This window comes from Mastomys coucha, unplaced genomic scaffold, assembly GCF_008632895.1.
Source record: "Mastomys coucha isolate ucsf_1 unplaced genomic scaffold, UCSF_Mcou_1 pScaffold6, whole genome shotgun sequence".
Lineage (NCBI taxonomy): Eukaryota > Metazoa > Chordata > Mammalia > Rodentia > Muridae > Mastomys > Mastomys coucha.
In genome coordinates this window covers 127272328-127280986 of record NW_022196912.1, presented here as the reverse complement: position 1 = coordinate 127280986, position 8659 = coordinate 127272328, and the positions used below count along the sequence as shown (strand labels likewise).

General features: G+C 45.1%; 3 gene segments (V, D, J or C); all 3 read left to right on the top strand.

The window, feature by feature from the left end:
- The window catches only part of LOC116080189, a 1139691-nt gene that overhangs the window by 1019448 nt on the left and 111584 nt on the right, over positions 1 to 8659 (top strand). The window contains 1 exon segment of the C gene segment in view: positions 5324 to 5377. Within this exon segment, the coding sequence occupies positions 5324 to 5377 (54 nt within the window).
- The window catches only part of LOC116080190, a 607419-nt gene that overhangs the window by 580559 nt on the left and 18201 nt on the right, over positions 1 to 8659 (top strand). The window contains 1 exon segment of the C gene segment in view: positions 4772 to 4820. Coding sequence covers positions 4772 to 4820 — 49 coding nt within the window.
- Positions 1 to 8659, top strand: part of LOC116080186 — a 1015034-nt gene that overhangs the window by 998710 nt on the left and 7665 nt on the right. The window contains 1 exon segment of the C gene segment in view: positions 4393 to 4435. Coding sequence covers positions 4393 to 4435 — 43 coding nt within the window.

Genomic DNA, 8659 nt, shown 5'->3' with positions numbered 1-8659 from the left:
ATATATATATATATATGCTTTGTTTCTTCTCTCTGGCAATTAGTACCTTCTTAGACAAAAGTTCTTTATAAAATTACCTCATAGATAAGATGTTACACAAAAGGGGAGTTACAGAGGATGTCAACAGTAAGTTCAAAGCAGTGTTTCATTCTATAAGCTCATTATAAGTTCAAAACAACAGTTTCACATGGCATTGCTTTATCATGGTGCACACCTATGGCCTCATCCTTGGATCTGACCTGGAATGAATGTTTTTTTCTTGATCACAAATCTTTCCCAAGCCTGTTTCCTTTCTTAATGCAATTTATGAAAGCTCCTTGTATTATTATGCAGACTTTACTTACTATTCTATGAGGAGAAGCACAAGCTGTTCTTGATTTTATCTTTAATACATATTTCTCACAAAAAACTAAGACCATCTCCTTATTTTTTTCCTAAAATTTTTTTAATTAAATCAGAAATTATATAAATTTATTTGTTTATCTAAATAGCATTAATTCATGAAAGTTCATCTTCATGTTGATCTGCAGGAAATTTGCTCAGTAGTATGAGCTGATGCCCAAGAATCATTAGGCTATGTAATAATGGCAGGAAAAGCATATCAGCAGCAAGATCAATCTTGGTGGGGGAAGTCTCTGGGGCTGTGCCTCTCCAAAGTGTACCCATAACAGACATGCTAAACAGTGGGCCATCTCCAGGAAACTTACTTACTTGCCATAGCCTTTCCTAGATGCATTCTGTCATGGGATGGGGGAGGCTCCCAGGAGTCTATGGGGGTGAACCTACCTGAGATTCCTAGCAGCAGGAGACATGGAAACTGATGTGGCCACCTCCTGTAGCCAGGCAGGACTTCCAGTAGAGGGATAAGGACACCAACCCACCCACAAAACTTATGACCCAAAATTTGCCCTGCCTACAAAGTGTGTGGGATAAAGATGGAGCAGAGATTGGGGGAATGGCCAACTAATGACTGGCCCAATTTGAGACCCATCCCATGGGAGAGAGCCAACCCCTGACATTATTAATGATACTCTGCTATGGTTGCAGACCAGAACCTAGCAACACAGTTTCCTGAGGAGCAGCTTGGTCTTCATGTGGATTCCCCCACAATTGGAGCAGAAGCTGTCTCTGACTCCATTGCCTGCCACTGGATTCCCCTCCCCTGCCTGGGCTGCCTTGTTTGGCCTTAGTAAGAAAGGATGTGCTTAGTCCTGCTATGACTTGATGTCCCTGGGCAGGTTGATACCAAGGGGGACTCCCCATCTCTGAGGAGAAGGGCAAGGGTAATGGAGGGAAGGACTTGTGAGGCTGGAACTGGGAAGAGGAAAGGGAGGCAGCTGCAACTGGAATGATGTTAAGGGAACAAATGAATAGATAGATAGATAGATAGATAGATAGATAGATAGATAGATAGATAGATAGATAGATAGATGGGGGAAAAAAGAAATGTAGCTGAGCAAGCCAGAGAGAGCAAGCCAAGAAAGCATCATTCCTCCATGACATTTTCTTCAGCTTCTGCCTATGATTCTGCCTTGACTTCCCTCAGTGATTGGTTCTAAGTTAAAGGGTGAAATAAACCCTTTCTTCATCAAGTTGCTTTTGGTTGTGACATTTATCACAGCAAGAGAAAATCAAACTTGAACAAACATATGTATTTCTCCTGGAACATGCCCATAGTAAGGCAGAAATGATCTTCAGACTTAGACCACGGATATTACAGAAGAGCCACGCAGAGAGCAGAAGTGTAGATAGGTGGATTTATTGTATGATTGTGATACAAGCAGATCTGCATAGCTGGGGAGCTAGAGGAAAGGCCAACGCTTCCTCTGGGAGGTCAGATCCTGTAACATTGCAGCCAATAAGGCATATTGCATCACAGGAAAGGACTAAGACCCAGGCAGGCAACAGTGTCTGTAGCTTGACTAGACCTCTCTAGTGAGTGAGAAAGAAAGTTTGTGAGGGGCCAGACTGTGGCCTGGGAGGTACCTGCCATGCCCCTGTCAGAAACTGAGTACTACAGCAGGAGTAGGTGTGCCCTAGAAGGCCGGAGACAACTCTACTCCTCCTTCTCTCAAGATACCACCTAATATAGACCTGAGAGAATGGAGATTCTGGGAATAGATAGGACTTGAAAGTCTAAGATCTACAGAGCTCATCTACAGAGCTCATCTACAGAGCAGGATCCCAGCCAAGAGAACAAGGAAGGCTGGCCCTCTTCTGTTCCCTACTCCTAGAGATCCAAAACACAGTACAGGGAAGGGAGCCTCTAGACCTTAGTCCATTCCCCATCCTGCTCACTCCACCTTCCCAATGTCCCCAGGTCTCCAAGCCACAGACACCACCTTTTCTTTTCACCCACCCTTCTGTGTCCTTAGGTCCCCAGGCCATAGTTACCTCCCCTCCTGCTCACTCTACACCACCTATGCCTCCTAGATGCTTACTTACTGGAGTCTTTTGTCTAGCGTGGGGCTACAAGCATCTATACTCCCTTAGCACCTACTGCTGACCTGTAGGACCAAGCTGTGAACCAACTCACATAAGTAAATACAGACTCTGGGATGACTCTGTCTTGGGATGGCCCCCGGGTCACGATGAGACCACTGCCAAAGAACCTTCTCATAGAGCACTGAACTCCTCCCCTGTACCACTCAGGACAGAGCTGAGACCTATTACTGATAGCCAGAGCTCTGGCAGTGACCATGAGGGGACACATCCACCTTGGACACAGGAAACACATCACCAGAGATGCTGCCCATCACAACAGTAGAGTGACACTTTAGACTTTAATTTAGGTCACTTTCCTGCTGTAGAGGTGGGATCAGAAAGCAAAGAGCAGTCTAAATGCCTGACAAGCGTGCAGGTACAGTACAGAGGTTCTCATGGTGAGTAAGATACATCCATGGGCAGCCATGGAGGGGCACTGCCCCACCCCCACCATCATAGACCTTTTCCCATAGTTGATAAACAACTCAGATACAAGTGAAGGACAGATGGACCTCCATCTGCTCTTATTTTAAAAAGAAGAAAAGCTCCACAGGCTCTAGAACATCAGTGATTGTTCTGAGAAAAATTGTTGGTCCCTGACTCAAAGGTGACTGGCAGGTTAGGGGTTGGAATATCCATACTCTGTGGCTAGTGTGAGGTTTAAGACTCAGAGTCCCTGTGGTCTGTGACTGGTGCAAGGTTTTGACTAAGCGAAGCACCACAGTGCTAACTGGGGTCACAGTGACTCATGGCTCAACAAAAACCTTCTGTTTGGAGCTTTCCAAGAGCAGCCTAAGCTATGAGGAAGTATAGAGGCTTGAGAAATTTGAGGAAGAAAAGAGAAGATCTGAGAGGAAAGGTAGCTTTCTGGAGGGCAGGAGACAGTGCAGAGGAGAACAAGTCACTGTGGACAGGTCTTGGATGGGGAAAAGGATGGGCAAACACAGGCATCAGAAGGGGAGGGGCAGTGTCCTGCCAAGGACTAGCAAGAGAATCCCAGGCCAGAGCAGGCCGATAGGGTTTACTGAGAGTACAGGGTAGGTGCAGCTCCCTCTCCCCTTTCCTTGCTCCCTCTCCTGTTTCCTTCTTCCCTTCTCTCTTTTTAGAGGGTCTCACTAGCCTGTAACCAAGGCTAGCCTGAAAAATACCATCCTACTGGTGTGCCCATCCACTTGAGTTAAGGTGGAGAGTTTCTGAGGCTTGGACCCCGCTGGGGACTCCAAGGGACTTCGGGCTGGGTTTGAATGGCCCTGGACTGAGGGCCACTTCACTGTGTCTATAATTACTGCGATGTCTGGGGCTAGGGGACTCAGGTCACCATCTCCTCTGTGGGGTTCAGGTAGGCCAAGGCAGGCTGTGGCATGAGTTTTAGTATAGGAACAGAGGCAGAACAGAGACTGTGCTACTGGTACTTAGATGTCTGGGGCCCAGGAGCCATGGTCACCGTCTCCTCAGGTAAGATCTCCTCTGTTGACTCCTACTTTCTCTCACTGGCAACCAACCAAGCCTCTGGGGTATCTACATAATCTGTGTCCAGTCCAGATGGGAGTCAGGTTTTTGTTTGGCTGGTAGCAGGGACCATGTCCCTGTTTAATGCTTTTGATATCTGGGGCTCAGGAACCATGGTCATTGTCTCCTCAGGTAAACTGGCTTTCTTTCTGCGCCTTCCATTCTGAAACTGGGAAAGATATTCCCAGATCTCCCCATGTTGGACCATCTGCACATTCTGCATCCTGCAGCTTTTCTAAGAGGACAGGGTCTTTGCTCCCAGGAAAAGAGGCAGGCAGAGGCTAGCCACCTGTGGGACAGTGACAATCATAGAAAATAAACTTTTATGTTGTTAGGCTGCATGGGTAGATATAGGGGTTTTTGTCCACCTACTAAAGGGGTTTATGACAGTGTGACTACTTTGACTACTGGGGCCAAGGGACCCCGGTCACCGTCTCCTCAGGTGAGTCCTTACAATCTCTCTCTTCTATTCAGTTTAGACAGATTTCACTGCATTTGTTAGGGGAAAATGTGTGTATCTGAATTTCAGGTCATGAAGGACTAGGGACACCTTGGGAGTCAGGAAGGATCTTTAGGGGCCCTGGCCAACACAGACAGACATCCTCAGCTCCCAGACTTTATGACCAGAGATTTATAGGGATCCTGGCCACCATTGCCACTAGGTCCCTCTCTTCTATGCTGCCTTTGTCCCTCATGGGGCTCCATCTGAGATAATCCTGGAGCCCTAGCCATGGACCACTTATTGTCAAGGGTCTCATCATTGTTGTCACAATGTGACAACTGGTTTGCTTACTGGGGACAAGGGACTCTGGTCACAGTCTCTACAGGTGAGTCCTAACTTCTCCTATTCTAAATGCATTTGGGGGGAATTCTGAGCATTCAGGACTAAGACTCCCTACAAATGGGAACCAAGACTGAACTCCTTTGTCCCAAAGTTGAGACATGGGTCTGGGTTAGGGAATCTCTACCTGTTTGTCTGTGGTGATATCAGAAGTGAAGTACAATGAAAGGTCTGCCAGAACTGAGGCTTGAAGTCCGGGGCAGACTCCTGTCCAGGGTCTATCGGGCTCTTGTGAGAATTAGGGGCTGACAGTTCCAGGGTCAGTGACTTTCTGGTTTCTCAGAGGCGAGGCTGGAATATAGGTCACCTTGAAGACTAAAGGGTCCAGGAGCCTTTCTGCTCAGGTAGGGAACAGAATGTGGAACAATGACTTGAATGGTTGATTCCTGTGTGGCACCAGAAGTCGGCATAATGTTTGAGTTGCCCCGGGATGATTCTAGTTAGACTCTGGGGTTTTTGTGGGGTATGGAGGAAAAATCTACTATTGTGATTACTATGCTATGGATTTCTGGGGTCCAGGGACTTCAGTCACCGTCTCCTCAGGTAAGAATGTCCTCTCCAGGTCTTTATTTTTAACCTTTGTCTATAGCATTTTCTGAGCATTGCAGACTAATCCTAGAGATTTGTCCCTGAGGGAGCTGACCAGGAAAGGCTGGGAACTAAACTGTCTAGGGATCTCAGAGCCTTGGGGATAGATATCCCCATACATTTGAAAAACTAAGAATCTGTGTGATGGTGTTGGTGGATTCCCTGGATGATGGAGCAGGGAATTTGGAGCCTCATTTGAGGGAGATGCTAAAAAGATCCCATAACTGGAAGGATAGTTTGGGCTGTGGCTGGAGATTTTCAGTTTTCAGAGTGACAGTTTTAGCTAAGAAACCACTTCAGGACCACCTCTGTGACAGCATTTGTACAGTATGCACAGGAACAAAGAGTGGAGTGGGGCACTTTCCTTAGATTTGTGAGGAATGTTCCGTACTAGATTGTTTAAAACTTCATTTGTTGGAAAGAGAACTGTCTTAGCAAATGAGTCAAGAAAAGAAGGCATCTAGCCTCAGTCTCAAAAGGGTAGCTGCTATGCACAGTCTGGTGGAGCCTGCAAAAGCCCAGCTTTCAAAGGAACACAGAAGTATGTGTATGGAATATTAGAAGATGTTGGTTTTACCCTTAAGGTGGTTCCTGAGAAAAATAGTTAGAATACTGTGACTTTAAAATGTAAGGGAGTTTTCAAGTATTCATTTTTTTCAATGTCCAAAACTCTTGTCAATCAATTTGCAGTCGTGTTTATGTAGAATTGATATTACTACAAGTTTAACCAGGAATGGGAATGAGGCTCTTTCATACTCTATTCAGAACTACTTTTGACAATAATAAATTAAGTTTAAAATATTTTTAAATGAATTGAGCAATGTTGAGTTGGAGTCAAGATGGCCGATGAGGCCCAGGACACCTGCAGCAGCTGGCAGGAAGCAGGTCATGTGGCAAGGCTATTTGGGGAAGGGAAAACAAAACCACTAGGTAAACTTGTAGCTGTGGTTTGAAGAAGTGGTTTTGAAACGCTCTGTCCAGCCCCACAGAATGGAAAGTCCAGGCTGAGAAAAACAACACCTGGGTAATTTGCATTTCTAAAATAAGTTGAGGGTTCAGCCGAAACTGGAAAGGTCCTCTTTTAACTTAGTAAGTTCAATCTTTTAATTTTAGCCTGAGAAGTTCTAGTTCTCCCAAACTTAAGTTTATCCACTTCTAAAATGTATTTTCAAAATTAATTACATAAGAAATTGAAGGACTTTAGTGTCTTCATTTTCTAATATATTTTTAGAACACTTTTTAAAATTACTCTATTACTCTTCCCTCCGATTATTGGTCTCCATTCAATTCTTTTCCAATACCCAAAGCATTTACAGTGACTTGGTTCATGATTTTTTAAGTTAGTTGTTGTTTTGCCTTACTACTAAGACTTTGACATTCTGGTCAAAATGGCCTCATAAATCTTTTTCAAGATGACTTTCTGAATATTAATTTTAGGAGAAGGGTTTTTTTTTTTTAAATAAACGCAATTATCTAGACTTATTCAGTTATTCTGGTTGGCGATTGAGAAGATACTCAGTCAGTCAGTGCAGTGAAGGGCTTCTAAGCCAGTCCTCAGAGATATGCTCTGTGATCTTGCTCTGGTCCTGCTTAATGTTGGAAAACTGGCCAAAGGTCTGAGACCAGGCTGCTGCTGGGCAGGCCTGGACTTTGGGTCTCCCAGTACCACCCAGACCTGGGAATGCATGGTTGTGGCTTCTGCCACCCATCCATCTGGCTGCTCATGGACTAGCCAGTCTTGATGGCTTTGAAAGAACAATTCTACACAAAGACTCTGGACCTTCCCGAAACCAGGCACCCCAAACGGTAAGACAGAGGCAGCCACAGCCGTGGTTGCTGCTCTTAAAGCTTGTAATTGTTTCTGCTTGAGAGGGACTGAGTCTGCAGTTATTGCTTTAGGGGGAGAAAGCGACATTTGTGTGTCTTTTGAGTACCATTGTCTGGATCACTCAATTTTAAGTGCCTTGAAAAACTTGTAAGAGAAAAATTTTGCCTGTTAACCACTAATTACAGGGCTCATGGTACTCTGGGAAGATCTTGGAAAAAGTGTATATGATTATCTGGAATTGTTTCAGTTAAGTTAATTTCAGGACTCATGGTACTCTGGGAAGATCTTAGAAAAGGTGTATGCGATTGTCTGGAATTGTTTCAGTTAAGTTAATTAATTGAGGTAGTGGTGATGTCCCTACTTCAGTTATACATGGGATTTTGAATTTTGAATCTACTCTGGCTCTTCTTAAGCAGCAAATATAGATAAAATGGATACCTCAGTGGTTTTTAATGGTGGATTTAATCTAAAATGAATTTAAATTGGAAGCTAATTTAGAATCAGTAAGGAGGGACCCAGGCTAAGAAGGCAATGCTGGGATTCTGGAAGAAAAGATGGTTTTAGTTTTTATAGAAAACACTACTACATTCTTGATCTACAACTCAATATGGTCTAATGAATTTGAAGTTGCCAGTAAATATACTTCCTGGTTGTTAAAGAATGGTATCAAAGGACAGTGCTTGGATCCAAGATTAGTGTGAGAGGACAGGAGCTGGGGTGTGGATACACAGAACAAAGACCACAGATGGACAGAACTGAGAAAGAATAGAGACCTGCAGCTGAGGCCAGCAGATCGGCTGGACTAACTCTCCAGTCACAGTAAAGAACCAGACAGAGAGAGCCAGACTAGTAAAGTTTGCTGAACAAAACTAAGTGAACAAGGTTGAGAGCCCCAGTAAGCTAGGCTCTAGTAAGCATAGCTGAGATGGGTGGGCTTCTCTGAGCTCTTCTAAAATGTGCTAAACTGAGGTGTTTGCTCTGAGGTAAACAAAGCTGGGCTTGAGCCGAAATGAGGTAGACTGCAATGAGCTGGGATGAGCTGGGTGGGCTAAGCTAAACAACTGGAATGAACTTCATTAATCTAGGCTGAATAGAGATAAACCCTACTGCCTATACTGGACTGTTATGGGCTAGGATGAACTGGGGTGAGCTCAGCTATGCTAAACTGTGTTGGGGTGAGCTGATCAAAAATGAGCTGAGCTGGGGTGAGCTGAGTAGGGTGAGCTGAGCTGGGCTGGGTGAGCTGAGCTAGGTAAGCTGAGCTAGGTGAGCTGAGCTAGGGTGAGCTGAGCTGAGGTGAGCTGGGGTGAGCTGAGCTGAGCTGAGCTGAGCTGGGGTGAGCTGAGCTAGGTGAGCTGAGCTGAGCTGGTGTGAGCTGGGGTGAGGTGGGGTGAGCTGAGCTGAGCTGG